The 15196-nt window shown below is 37.6% G+C and overlaps 1 protein-coding gene across 6 annotated transcripts in view; it reads left to right on the forward strand.

The window, feature by feature from the left end:
• The window catches only part of JPH1 (junctophilin 1), an 85470-nt gene that overhangs the window by 49218 nt on the left and 21056 nt on the right, over positions 1–15196 (forward strand). For all 6 annotated transcript variants that reach the window (XM_075141618.1, XM_075141619.1, XM_075141620.1 and 3 more), the window contains exon 3: positions 4939–5057. In XM_075141618.1, the coding sequence (XP_074997719.1) occupies positions 4939–5057 (119 nt within the window). The remainder of the gene's footprint in view (positions 1–4938; positions 5058–15196) is intronic.

Raw genomic sequence — 15196 nt, forward strand, 5'->3', positions numbered from 1 at the left:
CTTTGCTTTCTAGAAAAATCACTGAATTTTACAATTTAGGAAGATGGGATTGATTTTCAGAGAATTCCAGTGTCAAAAAGGATGATACGGGTAGTAACCCACAATACGTAATGTTACTCAGACAAACCTGATAGCTATCATTAATTAAATATATCTCCGAGAACTTCATGTAGGTTTAGCCTTTACTGTTTTTTTTTTTTATAATATAGAAATCTGTTAATAAGTAACATTGTTAAAATTATTATTTTAGGATATTTTGATAGGAACATGATTGTGTTTCATACACTTGGCAAATAGAAAACAGAAAAAATTATTTGTATCATTTCAAGAAATAGAAAGCAAGCTCCTGGAAAGCTTTATGCTGGAATCACTGTGTTTTATAAAAGCTGAAAAATGAAACAAAGTAAACATATGTTGCTTACATTTTTAGTTGACTCTGAATGAGGCAGCATTACAAGTGCATTGAAGGATACCATGGAAATACAAAATAATCTGGAGGGTAATGGACAGTTCTAAATGTGATTTAAATTTAGATAAACATTACATAATGCATTCCAGACACATGGCATTATATATAAACATCGTTGCTGCAGAATGCCAGAGCTTGTTTAAGCTCTTCAGCCCTCAATACTCCTCCTTCAAGTCACTGTTCAGACATAAGAAGATAGAAATCTGATTGTAGTTTTGCTGGAAGGGGAGACTGCTTGTAAGAAGCCCCTGACTCTGTGCTTATAATCTCTTGAGTGTAGCTAAGATGATGTGTATGTTTACCTACCCAACCTTACCTACCCAACGAAACACAGAAAAGAAAGGTATCGGTAATGGTATCAGTTGTCCCACCGTCTAGAAAGCTTAGGCTTCTTTCAAAATCAGACCCTGATAGGAGTCCAAATAAAATTTCTAACAATACCAAAGTTATTCAGTTAACCATTGGTCTTCCAGCCCTCGCTCACTGATAACAGAGACTGGTAGATACGGAGACTCCACGTGCAGACACCTGGTACCAACACTCTGCATGAGCTATAGCTGTGGGTTCCTTTTCAATGTAACTACAGTTTGATTCCTGCCACAGGTACAACTTAATTTTGTCCCTGTCTTGATTGCATTTACCACCACTGTGGACTTGTTAGTTAAGTGGTAGATTGTCCCTCTAAATGTGAATTGGTTTTGTTTTAAATACTTTGGTTTTATATTGGTTTGAAAGCTTTCAAGCACGTTTGAGACATCACATGGAATATTAATGGTAGGATGATACTTTCAGGTAGATACGCATGTAAAAACACATATGGCAGCTCAAAAGTTAGTAATGTGTATTATGTGTTACAGTTGCTGAGAATCAATTTTTACAAAGGACTGCCTGTTCACCTAAAAGAAAAATCATTAAAAGTCCTTTGCTGTGGGTTAGAACCTGAACGCAGCATTGCAAAGCAGGTTACTCGTTATTTTCTCATACTGTTTTGCAGTCTGCCTACTTCCCTGCATAGCTTCTATTTTGCTGCTGAAACTTCAAATTAACCCTTCCTGAAGAATGTGTGGAACAGCATGCAAAGCCTACTGCAGTCTTTTTCTTGGCTGGGGGAGAGGAAAGGAGGCCTTTTTTTGAGTTTTCTCTTTCAAAATTCTCATAAAGATTTCTTGTCACGGCAAAAGATGTAGAGCTCTCTGGGAAAAGAAGGAATTCTCAAGTAGATGGTGGTCATTCAAATGTGGGTCATTTTGACTTGGTGTATCATAGGCTTAAATTTCCATTAATAATTACCAATAATAAACAAAACTTCACAACTTTACAGTGACAAAATTATTCCAGGAACAAAAGGTAAAGAAGGCTTTCCCAAACTGTGTAAAGCATAAATGGAGCAAATGAATTCTATTTCAGTGGGGGTACCCTGCTCTGATAGCTGTCCCTTATAAACGTTGTCATTCAAAACTAACGTATTTCTCCTGGTCTCTGATAATAACACTCTGATAGTGTGGGGGTCAGTGCAAGGCAAAAAAACACAAGTACAAACAAAATGTAGTGCCAAGCAGCAGTAACTGTAAGCAGGTAATTTGGAAAACATACAGACAAATCAAGTGTGGAAGTCAGCATAAAAAAAACCAGGAAATTAAATAGCAACAGAAAAATTATTTGAGTCTGACACTTTTAAGTAAGTGTGCAGGAAGTGAAAGAAATGTCTGAATATACAGTTGCAAATTGAAATAATAAAGTACGCATTGCTGAAGTTAGCCAGTAAAGCATCCAAATAATGCAAATAATGAAGAGTCTGCATTCACAGGCAAAGCCCACTGCTTCTGTTCTGTACAGAAGCACCGGCTCTGCCGGTTTCTCCTGTTCTTTTCACGTTTGCCATATGTCGTCAATGATGCTCGCTGAAGAGGCCATCAGGGAAGTGTCTCACCACAGCCACATGCACACCCTCCTGTTTGGCTGATCGAAGGCCTGCTCAGGAGCATAAACACTGTTCTTGTGCCTTGCCATCCTGTGCCTATTTAGTTCCTCTTGCTGCATTGTCACCCAGCGACACTACAGCACTGTGGCTCTGCTCAAGTGTGTCGCTGAGACATGCCTTGGCAGCATTCACGTCTGAACAGTCGCTCCTGTTCTGGTCTGCTGGAACTCCTGACTGTGAGTACAAAAGGGGCAGAATAGCAGGAAGTGCAAGTTGAAAAAAAAAAGGTGTGAGATAAGGCAGCCAAGGAAAGCAGTGCTCATTTACCTTCTGTTCCATTGGCTTCTTCCTGCTGTGACTTGCTTCTGCCCAGCTTCATGTGACAAAGTTTCACTTATTACTCATGTCACCATTTAATTCCTTAACTAATTGATACTGTATGTTTGGACAGGGTGTGTGATTTGCTTCGTGGATATAATAATATAGAAAATTCACAGGCATCAATAAATAACTGTACTATCCTGGCAGTATGTTTTCCTGATGCTGGTCATTTAGTATATTAGCTTTTAAAATGTCTATTGCAGCGGTGGCAATAGTATTAGACTATTTTTATATGGGAATAGTCTGGTTGTTCTATCATCACAAAAGGATGATCAGTGTCTAGTTTGTCTATGTGCAGACTACATTATTGTCTCACAAAACAATGTCCCAGTGCTAGGATTGCTTCATTAAGTTTATGCTACATAGACATAATTATGCAGGAGCTAAGAATAGCTCATCTAATTGAAAATAATGATTATAGAGAAAGAACGGGTTTGATTACTGTTACTAAGAGAGCACATACCATACAACCATTCATGAACTGCACAGAACACATATGGGATTATATGGTGTATTTGTTTTGATTAACAGTTTCTTTCCCCCATCCTGAGTACAAGTTGAAGGTGTTACTGCTTATTTGCTCATTATCTTTTTTCTCAGAGACCTAGAGGGACCTGCGAGAAGGCAGCATGAGCTGATATTTATCCAGTAAATTATGACAAGCTAAGCTTTGAAATAACATTCAACATTTATCCCCACACACATTTTAGGGAGGATGTAACTTAAATCTTCTCCAGGCACCACAGATGAAACTGTCTATGTTGGTTTTTTATGTCTGTGTTTATACTAGTACCCTTCGGGATTAAACATCCTTTTAGAAATGCAAACTCTGCCATACTGTTAATCTCTTGGTGCTCATTCTGGTTAATGCTAACGTTTAATTCTTGCATCTTCTAAAACACATAGAACTCTTCTTAATTCCTTGAAAATAAAACTGAATTTTTACAGCGAAGTTGTTGAAAGTTTTCATTTATTTGATTGCTGTTGATTAGTATCACCAGACACATGGGATAAAAGTTGCTGCTGCTGTTGTCCTCTTAACTAATTTTTTTCTTACTTAAGTGTCAGTTTTCTACTAGAATGTTATGAGAAAATTCCTGAGATCATGAAATTTAATATATCTGGTTTAGAAATGTTATTAATATCTCTAGAGGCTCAAACAACTCTGCTGGTTTGCCATGTTTAGCTTCCCCTCTGTTCTAATGAACCATTTCATAGCTCTCGGCTATGTGCTAATGCTGTAGAGGCACAAGAGAGATCACTGCCATCACGAACTTTTGAATTTGAAAAACGAAGTGGGGAGGCAAGATGGGACAAACAGTGATGCAATCCTGCAGTAGCATAACTATCAATTTGCACAGTCTGGAATCAGAGGCACTTGCACAAGCTGTTCTTGAGGCTTTTTAAGAAATAGCGGAAGGAAAAAAGTGGAAGCAGAGGGCAGATTATAAAAGTATTCCAAACTGTTGTCTTGACTTTGGAAAAGTTGCTTTTCAGATTGTTTTGGTTTTGAAATTCAGTGAGTTACAAGAATTTAAAACTGTTAAGTCCCCATTTATACAAATGCCTGTTGAAGCATCAAAGACATTTTCCATCCCATTCCCTTCCAACGTGGTCTAATTGTGGAAGACATTTCTCAGTTTTTTGGGCCAACATACCTCAGTTTTGCCCTTCAAAAAATTTTACATGGTACCCAGCATGGAACATTAACTTTTAAACATTGTAAAGGTAATAGCATTCCACAGTCCCTTTGAGCTGTGTATCCTGGTCTCATAGACCCCTGTTTAGGAGTCAGTGTCATGGCCCAGTCTGACCTTCTGTACACTTCTGTACACATTCTGGTAACGTCTGTTAAAATCATAATCCCAGGTTTCGGTCAGATACTATTTTCTTCTAGTTAGAAATTTTAATTATAAGCTTGGGCTGTAAATTGTGTACCTACAAGTAAATGTGAGACAAGGGTGAGCAGGATTGAAGAACTGAGAGGAATAATGCATTGATTCTGAAATACTTTGACTGATTTGTAGTTACTCACAGCAAGTGGACATAAGAGTGCACTATACAGTATAGTGTATGGTAGCTGAGGACAGTAGTCTCTTGCTCTCACATTATTGATGCAACTCATAAAAGACTCCTCTGCATATAAACTGTTTTCTACTCTGTACAGAACTGCACATGCAAGAGCTAAAGCTGATGCTGCGGATCAGGCTGCTCAGGCTGCTCACCAGGAATGTGATATTGCAAGAGCAGTTGCCAGAGAACTTTCACCAAATTTCTACCAACCAGGTAATTATAGATGGGGTTTTTTGTAGCTCGTTTTTTTTCTTGCAGTGAAAGAGTTCTGTGTTAAGTTAAAAAGTTGATTTCATTTTGAATGTTGTCATTTATACAGAAACAATAGTCGTGTAGGTAATGAAGAGTGTACGTTGCTCAAGGAGATTTTGTTTTCATTTTTTAATCATTTGGTGACTATTGCTTTGTATAAAAATAGTTGAGTATCGAAAAGTCAGTATCAAGCATACAACTTTGCCTCAAATTAATAGCTTCTTCAGGACAGTGTCAAAGACAGACTTCAGAGAATGTGAATCAACAGAAATTTGAGTTATTTCTATAGTGTGTTTATTAGGGGAAAGATCCTAGCTTTTTTACTATCCAAAGGAATTCTTGACAGTCTTGATTAGCTAAGGCCTGAGTTCTGGAGAATGCTTTACCATTACACATACATAACCTGTGAGGGAATCTTCCTCTGTTAGGCCTGTGGTGCTCTGTGGAATATTAGTCCCATACTCAAGATATCATAGAATTAAGTCTGTCTCACCAACATTGCAACCCATTTTTACCTGTCACGTGTTTTGGATAGTTGGTATAAAAAGAAGCAAAGTGGGTTTTGCTTTGTTTTTCTGGTGTCTTTCCATGAGGTTAATATTTTTGTGTACTGCTCTTAAGCTTAAGATTGAATAGATAAAATGGAACTCCACTTGCCAATTTAATGTATTTTCATAAGTCTGTCCTTTCTTTCACCTGTCAAATGAGTTGAGTCATATCTTGTTATTACTTTTCAAGGACTTGCCTGCAGTTGTATGCTAATATAGATTATAGCTCTGAGATTAATTTTCACTTACCTTCACCTTCTGCACATCCTTGTTTCAGACACAAACCCCTTTATCCTTAAATGTACCCATATGGTGGATGCAGGCTAACATCATGACCTGCAAAATCAAAGAACAGCAACATTCGTCAACATTTTCTAACAATCCACCTATTTCCTTCATTTTTTGGTATAAATGACCACTATATATAACTCATTACTAAATCATTACTGTCAGTTAGCTTAAAGAATACTTTTTTTCTTCTTTATTCCCAAGTATTTAGTTGTAGAGAGCAATCTGTGTATTTTGGGATTGGGGGGGTTGGGGCGCTCTTTTTTATTTAGTGCGTAAGTCAAGGGCGGGTCACCTCATGCAGGTTAGAATCTCCATTCCCCTTATCAGTCTTGCAACCTTTCTTTGCACTCATTCTGATATAAATTCATCTTTCTTGAACATGGCTGTCCAGAACTGTAGGTAAAGCTCAGCAGAACTATTTCCAGTAGTAACACTTTACTAGCTTTAAAATTATATCAATAGGTACCTTTCACTGTTGGAAACGACCTCAATACCATCTATCCTGTGGACTTATATTAGTGGCCCATACTTACTCCTATGATACCCAAGTCTTTTTCTTTTTTCATTATTTCATTCTTCCATCAACTGATGAGCTCCCAATTTATAGCAGTAGTTCATCTTATCAGTCATAAGTCATAAGCTTAGCCATGCAAGGAACTAATAGTAGAGACCCTGTCAAAGGAAAACTTGATAGAGAATATAACTAAGAGGGAATTAAAGCATTTGGAATGAAAGTATTTCAAAGCTGCCAAGCCCTTGAAATAAAGAAATGGTTAGAGTACTCGAGAGAAAATGCAAACATCTGATGGTGTGAAATTTGACACCAAGAAATTCCCCAGATCAAGAATTCGTTAGGTGTCTTTTTTCACTTCCTGCCACAGGATATGAAGTAGCATTGCTGAGAAGTTGGCTGAAATTTGGGGAGAGAAGGTGCGGGATTCTTATTTTCCTCTCATTTAAAACTTTTATTCCAGTTACAGAAGGGAAGAGTTTGTATCCCTTCCCCAAATGCAGCTGTATATGTGTACAGTGCTGTAACAAAACATTTCTCAAAGTCTACTTACTCTTTTCTTTGTGTGGAAATGTCTATCAGTTAGCTAGTGACCTATCAGAAGATAAATACCTCTTTGGAGTCTAGATTTTAAATTTCCTCATTATTTTCAAGATGGCCAAATACAGCATATTTGTATACATTTGAAAAAAAATTGCTATTCCCATTGCTTAAGTAACTTTAAGATGCCAAGATGCTAACTAAATTTCAATTATCCCAAATAAGCTGCAACAAAACACCAGATTCATACATCGTTGCGATCCTTTCAAATAGTATCATGTCAGAGATACTTTCCATCCTCAGTGCTCACAATGCCTTTTTCAGATACATTCTTTCTGAGTGGTACCAATTAACCCTGAGACTCACCTGTACACGTACTTGCTTATTTAAGTATTTCCCAAGTGTTATGCTGTGAGTTACTGGACATGTTATCATTAGCTTTTGTCATTTATGGTTATAAAATTGTAAATAAATATTTTTAAGTATTTACGTTCGCTCACACAAACAACAGTAAATATCTGCTTTTCAAATAGCATTTTTTGTATGTTTGAATGAAAACAAGGTAACCATTATTGCTTCCTAATAGAAACTTCTTGGTTTTCTTCTGTTGCTTGAGCTTTTTATTTTTAATACCTTATAACTTACCTTTATAAGTGTCTGTTAGTGCTACTAAAAGGTAATGGTAAGTACTGAATCTCAGTCTCTGAAACTGTAGTTAAGAGAAAGTTTTCTATTGTGCTAAATTGTCTTGAAAATAAGTTATTGTGGGAAAGTGTAATTTTTCTCTCATTGCTTGAACTGCTTAGTACGGTAGGCAAGCATGCTGTCAGCAACGAATAAAGGTATGTAGTATATCAACAAGTCTCTTGAAAGAAAGAGAGGAAAAAAGTGAAATACAAATACCCCTGTAAACAACAGCTAAGCATTTATTTCTGTCTTAATGAGTGATCTCTGCATTATCTGCGGCCTGAGTCCATTTAAATATTTGAAAACCTTTTGATAAAGCTCTTAAATTTCAGATTCTTAAAAAGCAACCTTCTGGGCCATATAGCCTAGTATTACACACAATTTATAATTACAGTGAATATTCATCACTCATTGTACCATGACAGTTCTTACTTCCCAATTACTTTCTCTCACGTTTCAGTTTTGTATTCAGAAGCTGCCAAGAGGTTCTGGCTTTGTAATGTAGTTTAAAAGGAGATTGAAAGGAGAACAAAGCAGTAGGAAGCAAAGTAGCATTCAGCGGGTGAGAATAATGATGTCAGTCTGAATCATGAATATTGAGGTACTGTAGAAATCTTGAGATTTAGCTTTCCTAGTAATTGATTACCTTAATACTTGCATATAAGGAAAGCAAGTATGATTGAAAAGGTCAGTGCCATGGTGTAAGGTCTTACAAGGTTACAAGGAACTGTTTTCCCTAAGCTTGTTCACGCTAGTCTCAGGCAAGATCCTGCTTCTACGTTTGCTGTAGCAGAGATTGGGCTAGTGATTAATAGCTATGAGGATGGTATATCTTTGCAGAGCCCTACCCACAATGCTGTACATTTTGTAGATTTAACAAATGTTGCAGTCTTTATAGAGGCCATACTTTACAGGTCTTTTTATCACCAAATAAAATGAATTTTGAGAAATCCCAGTTCTGACCTGTTTGTTTCCTCCAGGCATCACTAAACTTGTAGATGTGTCGGAAGAGAGCATACCAGGACAGGAAACAAATGAAACCTGAGTCATATCCTCATTCAAGGGAGTCGTCCAGGGACAGTTTGAGATTGTCTTTGCTTAGAGAAAAACAATAAACGCTGTTTTGTGTCTCTTGTTAAAACCTAGAGAAGGGCAAATGACTAATGGGAGTGCTGGATCAAAGGTCTAATAGAAAAGAAATGCTTTTGACACCCCGTAAAAAGGGAGAATATTGTTCTATGCTTGCACAAGGTTAATGGATGCTTTGACTTACCCATTCATTCTAAATTCTACAAGCCATCTCTAGGATATAGTCTTGTAAACTATCAGGAGGTAAGCTAAAGTATGAACTTTCACAGACTGGACAGCTAAGCCATAATTGTCTGTGTGCATATATATCCTGCAGCAAATGGATACTGCTCTTTCATTCAGTTCGAATGAATAACATTTGATTAAATGAAAGAGGGGTAAAACTACTTTGCTGCAGGGTAAGAACGGTCTGGGCACTTTACCATGGAGCAATTAAGGTCTGGAAATTCAGATCTGAATTGTTTTATGGCAGATTATTTGTCAGGCCAACCAGCTGCCAGGCGAACATACATGGCTCGCCAGAACAATTCATCCAGCCTTTGACCTCCTAAACAAGGCAAGAGAGAAATCAAGGAGCAGTTTATCAATTAACACTCTTAAAGAGATGGACAGAATTTCTTTAGGTGAAATATATGAGCAGAGAACAAAGATTTTCTAATGAAAAGAATAAGAATTGTCATTTTTTCCTGTAATGTTTGGTTACTGTTATAGAATCAGTATTAACATGCTGAACATCACTTGTTTCAGAAATAAGCATTTTAAGCTTATGATAAGGCAATTTCTAATGGCCTCTAATGCCTTAAAGAGCAACTGTGTTTGCCATTCTCTTTTGACCGGTGGTGGATGTCTATAGCCTCGGAAGAAAACACATCCTTCCCATCTTCCTCCTCTCTGCCATCTCCACCTCCTCCAGTTCACAAAATGCAAACTCCATATGGACAGGAAAGAGAGATTTCTGCCTGATGCTAATTAACTTGAATGTACTGGCTAAATGCATGTGGACCAGGCCAGATATTTTTATTTAAAAAGCCAATTACAATGAGCATTTTACCTAATTAGAGTTACCAGCCATGCTATCAGTTTGTGCCTTAAAGCATACGGAAGCTCACTAGTTATTCTTAGTCATGCAAGAGCCTGTTCATTTTCTGAAATTATTCGACATACGGCTTCATCATCCTCACACAACTGTTGTCGGGATTCTTGCTATGGCATCTTTTCTCTGCAGTTTATTGCTTCCGTCCTCTTTCTACACAACTCTGGAGAAGCTAGAGCCTATATAAGTATCCTAAGGCACTTCTGTTGTATCTAGTAATCGAAGAAAGAAGGTGCGTTAAAAGAAAAGGTATCAGTTTCAAGCTTTATTCTTGTTCTCCCCTTTCTTTTTATAACTGTTGTCATACCAGTCTTCACAACTTGACTTCGAAATTTATCACCAGTCTCGCCAAGCCCTGGGTACAGATGCCTCCACCCTTCCACATCTTTCCTTTTGCCCAGTGTGAGGCCCATTCAGCTTGCGGGCAGTCTGCACCCATCCTGCCCACTGCCATACGCGTGTGCTGGCTCAACCCACTCCCCAGCGCTCCTGAATGCGTCTGGGCCACAGAGCGTGCTTGGGAGAAGGCAAAGGAGTGAGAGGTTGCAAAGGAGTAGCCTTAATTCTTCAGGATGCTTTCTCAATCTCTCCAAGATAGTTTTGAGTCACATAATCAAATGATTTGCTTAGGAAAAAATGCGCGTAATTAGTTTTGAGCAAATTAACTTTTAAAACTAATAACAGAGAACCAGTTTCCTGTAGAGAGATAAAGCTGTCACAATCACTAATTTTCACAGGCTTCCATTAAGTACTGAGCTAGTTAATTTGCATATAGATACAATTTGTGGTTGCCTAGTAAAGGCTACAGGGCCTGACTATGAAGCTAGCTAGCTAGTCAGGCAACTAGCCTGGACTAGCTTCAGTGCTGTCTTGGCTATGTTGCTATCTTGAAGTAGCTTCTTGAATTCTAGCCGAGGTATACCCATTTGAGCTGCCACCATGGGAGTGTTAATCATAGGTATAATCTGAGAGAAGGAGGTCAGTGCTGCCTTAGAGTTTTAATTGCCTCCTTTCTCCTGTTCAAAATTATTCATTTGCTCCCCAAAAGAACCATTCGTTCCAGGACACAGAACCTGCCCGCTGTTGGCCTGCTCCAGTAAATTTCTATATTGGTCTGTCGCAGTGTCCATCAGCCAAGGACAAGATGAAGTAGGGTCTATCACATGGGAATATTATCACAGTGTCAACATTTCCATTATAAATCCTATTTATAACTGTGTCATAAATATTTGTCCCATGTTGAAATTCAGTTAACAAGGCCTGTACCATGAGAACTTTCCTTACAGTGCTAATTTTCACTAGGGTATGGTGATTTATTTTGAAAGATTTTTATTATACTAATGAAGGCTTAAATTATATTGAAAAAGGTTAGGTTTCTCATGTTATTTTTTTAACATGTGATATGGGTTACATTAGCACATCTCTACAGCTGTGCTGGTTACAGTGCCTTGTACTACTTGACCATAAGCAGTTAACGCTTGCTGTGGGCTTTTTTGCTGTTGTTTTTATAGGAAATGGGGAACAAGAGATGTATTCCAGAGGAAAGGATAGAACATTAGAGAAAAATACTTTGCAGCTGCATTCTACATTTGTCGAGGCCAGAGAAATAGATGGCTAATATACATGGCATTTTATTCCAAGAAAGTCTGCAAGACTTAAGACTTACATTGAAGTAGAGAGAGTGTAGAGAGAGATCTGAAAAAGAAAGATTTTATTTAGATTATAGACCTGAGTAATGTAGAGTAATGTAGTATTGTTCAGTAGGATTTGGAGGAGATGAAGATTTCTACCTATTAGTCTTGTAACAGTTATTCACTCAGATCATAATCTGAACAGGAGTCAAACCTGGAACTGAAACAGCCAGCATAGACTTGGTAGTTGAATTTTTTTGTATGGTGGGATTAAACAGGATGAAGGTTGTAAAAAGAGAAGGTAGAGGGACCAAGAACAGAGTAATCTGAGATTATCTTCCTTGAAAGTATAGTTAAAAAGTGAAAGAAAAATGAGGGGGAAATAAAAGGATGAATCATGGAAGATAACAGAGGAGAATTGTTCCAAATGAATGGCCAGCTGTCTCAGGGGAGGATGAGAATAGAGTACTGATACTGAGATATTACTAAGAAATCAGCAGAGGCTCCTCAAAGAGATAGGTATTTTGTCGGGGGCAATTGCCAAACTGTGAAGAGTATGGGATAGATTTGGAGAAGAGGAGCAGTAAATGGATATTGCAAACTTAAAATTTAGAAATGAAAACTTAGAGCGCAGAGGTGAAGGGGGAGAAGTGACACCGTGTGAGGTCAGAATGGTAAGTGGCATGATGAGAGGTTTCTCTTAAAATACAAAAGTTCAAGAATGTGTTGGGAAAGAAGCCAGAATAGGATGGAAGACTAAGCAGATCACCTGCCCTAGTTTTACCAGAATTTGATTGTTGTATTTCTATCGTTCTGGCATTTGCAGTGCAGCAGTCAGTTCCGTTAGCCCACTTCAGACTCTTAACCTTCTTAATTGATTCCATTGCTAGATATAAGAAATTAATTTTCCTAGAAGTGCAATGCAGCTTAATGAATACTGTTTCTGAATATTGAAAAATACTGGATTAACCCTCTACGGTCCAAGAAAATTCATAAACCCATGTATTTTTAAAGCAGTAAATTTGAGGTCTCTTTATTTTACTCCTGCTTTTGCATCTTTCAAGTGGTTTTTCTATAAACACAAGGGGATAAAGGAAACTTCTAAAAAAATGAAGTCTAACATTATCATATAATGATGAATCCCTTTGAAATATCTAGAGTTTAAGCAAAGGCAGTAATGCATATCTAAATCTGTGACTAGAATCAGTGGATTCTAGTGTAAAACTGTCTCGTTATTTCCATGTTACTTTGCCCATATAAATAATTCAAAGGTAATTTCGGTTGTTTGGTGACATACATATATTTCATGTCTTCCCAATATTGAGCCTTATTGACACATATTCCACAGGCGTAAGAAGTGCTGACATCTATAACCCAAGCCCTGGGTGCATATCCTTGCATCTGCTTTTTTTTTTTAGTGGAAGAGTGGAAAGGTGTTCAGAGAAGAACAGGCCAGGCACTGTTTCTTTGACAAATAAGGATTTTAAAAGAGCCAAAAGTTAGAGGAGTTTGGCAAAAATTTCACTTGGTTATTAAATTTACTAAAGAGCAATACCATTGTATTGAAAAGTATCTGACAGCTATGAATGATATTTTTCTCCTCCTCCTAAAATCTCTAAATCATGTAATTTTGTGGTTGTTTCAAGTTGCTTGCAGTTTAATTCTGAAGCGGTTTGATCCATATCAGCAGAGCAACTACTATAATTTCAGTAATTTCTAATATCTGTGTAAACCTGCATATGTGGACAGATGGACCAGGAGCTTGAGGGTTGGTTTGTGTAAGAAATTTTGTTTAAAATTGTTCTCGGTATATGATATCAAATTCTGCAAAGACAATCAAATGCAAGGAAGAAAAAAATGTTGCTTCCTCCATACTTGTATGTGGCCCAAGAGGCAATGCATCTGATACAACTTTGACAGTCTATTACCAGTCTCTCACTGGGAACTGGGATGTTTATGTTAAAAGTTTTGATGTGGAACAGAAAGGCAAACCCATGACTGCTATGCAAGAGGAGAGAATATACTAAGAGAACAATGAAGAATAAATACTGAGAGCCATAAGTATTCTGTTTTTAATGTAAAGCATGACTTACAAACTAGCTTCAGTTTTGATCCTGAACTTCATCAAATATAGTGTATTTTCCTGTTTAGCTCAAAGACAAGACATGACACTTACTAATCTATAATGTTTTCAAAAGGAGAATCAAATGTGTTTATATAGTTTTCCTGTCCGATTCCAGTAGGAATACTGGAGGTTGTTGATGAGAAGAAAAAAAAATAAATGGAAGTGAAAAATGGCAGAGAGAGAGAAGCCTAATAAAATGACAAGGAATTTGGAATTGATCTCATCTGAGACTTCACTAATGACTAGCCAAAAATCATGGGTGATATGTTGCGTATTTGTATAATATCGTGAACGGTATATTATTTAAATCAGCAGGTAATAGTGAAGTGGTATGTTGCAAACACAAGCCGGAACAGAGAAAAACAAAGTTCTCAGTAACATTCCACATATAGCTGAAAGTGAGCGCTACTATCTACAGCAGTGATCACTCACCAAATGCAAGCTAGTTCGCAGAGTTATCGGACCTAGTATTTAAACTGAAGACAGAGACTTGCTCCTCAGAAGTACTACGAGAAGTCCTTAAGGGCTGACAGACTCAGCCAGTTGGAGATGAGATGTGAATCTGCTCCTGGTGAGGTCAGTTGCCAAACTCCCATGGAACACGATGATAGCCATGCACTTGAAATGTGATATGGCAGGAGAAGCAGCTAATACTCTTCCAGGCTGTATATACAGAAGAAGCATGTCATGGACAAGAAGGGTAATGGTCCCTTCTCTGCATGATCCCAGTGACACTGCATCTGAAATACTGTGTATGACTTTGGACATCATCATATCAGAAAGATGTGGACATGCTGGGAGAAATGTAAAGAAATGTGGATTCTACTGGGTAAAGGCAGCTATTATGCCACATTAACAGTCTCTTTATATATATACAATTTATCTTTTCAGAGAATATGCAGTTGTGATGAGAACAGAATTAAGCCTTTCACTTCTGCCCGTTCTTTACAATAGCTATAGAACACTACTGCTGCAGTTAACATTTGCTAAATTTTCCAGTGGATTTTTTTCTAGTTTTCAGAAAAACGTTCCCATGATCAGAGGTTCATGTACCATTCGTAACCATAGCAGTAAAACATCCACTGACGCTAGGCTTCAGTCTCTCTCATTCCCCAGTGCAGCTCGGTGAAGTAAAGCAGGCTTTAGATTTTCTGTGAAAAAGCTAAAAGTTTACCTTCTCAGTTATCTCATATTAAGCAGCCTGCAGGCTCAGAAGCATTCAAGTAGATTATAGTACGTGTGTTATTTAGCTGGGAGCATTCACATTAAATACAATGTGTGTATATTATCTAGCCTGGAAAAATGAAGCCTGTCCTATATACAGGAGCCATATGTAATACCATATAATCTTGCAAATATTTTTTGAAGTTCTGTCAGTATTCATCAACAGAGAGTTAGGGTAAGTAAAGCAAGCCATAAGTCAGATTGCTGGTCATGAGCAATTTCTGTGTCCGTAAGCTGATGTCCCAATGAGGTGTTAGAGAGAGCTGTACAGCAGGCTATCAGGTAGGATAAATCCGTTACATTTTTCTGGTGGTAATGAATCCAAAAGTATAAGAGCCTACACACTGTAATCTACTATGCA

This window comes from Calonectris borealis, chromosome 2 (assembly GCF_964195595.1).
Source record: "Calonectris borealis chromosome 2, bCalBor7.hap1.2, whole genome shotgun sequence".
Lineage (NCBI taxonomy): Eukaryota > Metazoa > Chordata > Aves > Procellariiformes > Procellariidae > Calonectris > Calonectris borealis.